Here is a 549-nt window from a genome sequence, read left to right as displayed (position 1 = left end):
TCACAAAACATGTTTAACACTGAGGGAGAAGACATCCCAGCAAATGTCCAACCAGCCTGCAAAGTAAACAAGAGGAAGGCAGAAAAGCAAACAGCGAACCACCCGAGCACACAGCTGGCAGAGCTCCGCTGGGAGCTGCACTGGGAATAGGGAAAGTCTTGGCCCAGTTACACCCGGACAGCTGGGATAACCAGGCAAGAACAGCAGGAAAAGGTGGGCGATAGAAACCCCACGCTGGGAATCGCCGGCATCCTCACCTGCATTGTAGAAGCGGTCGAGGGTGTCGGGGTCCCTTACCGGGAGAGCCCACACCCCACACCGGGCTGCCCTGGTCCTTACTGGGAGAGCCCTTACCCAGCACCGGGCTGCCCTGGTCCTTACTGGGAGAGCCCGCACCCCGCACCGGCCTGCCCTGGTCCTTACTGGGAGAGCCCTTACCCAGCACCAGGCTGCCCTGGTCCTTACCGGGAGAGCCCACACCCCACACCAGGCAGCCCTGGTCCTTACTGGGAGAGCCCTTACCCAGCACCGGGCTGCCCTGGTCCTTAC

General features: G+C 61.2%; 1 protein-coding gene across 1 annotated transcript in view; it reads right to left on the bottom strand.

Annotated features, from left to right (window-relative positions):
* Positions 1-549, bottom strand: part of MAP3K6 (mitogen-activated protein kinase kinase kinase 6) — a 13,498-nt gene that overhangs the window by 10,914 nt on the left and 2,035 nt on the right. Inside the window, exons 2-3 of the mRNA XM_035904013.1 lie at positions 439-460; positions 258-292 (exon numbers count right to left, since the gene is read on the bottom strand). Of these exons, the coding sequence (XP_035759906.1) occupies positions 258-292; positions 439-460 (57 nt within the window). The remainder of the gene's footprint in view (positions 1-257; positions 293-438; positions 461-549) is intronic.

Source organism: Egretta garzetta, unplaced genomic scaffold (genome assembly GCF_000687185.1).
Source record: "Egretta garzetta isolate BGI_Z169 unplaced genomic scaffold, ASM68718v1 scaffold101, whole genome shotgun sequence".
Classification (NCBI taxonomy): Eukaryota; Metazoa; Chordata; class Aves; order Pelecaniformes; family Ardeidae; genus Egretta; species Egretta garzetta.
The sequence above is the reverse complement of the archived record's forward strand: the minus strand, read 5'-3'. Positions and strand labels throughout refer to the sequence as shown.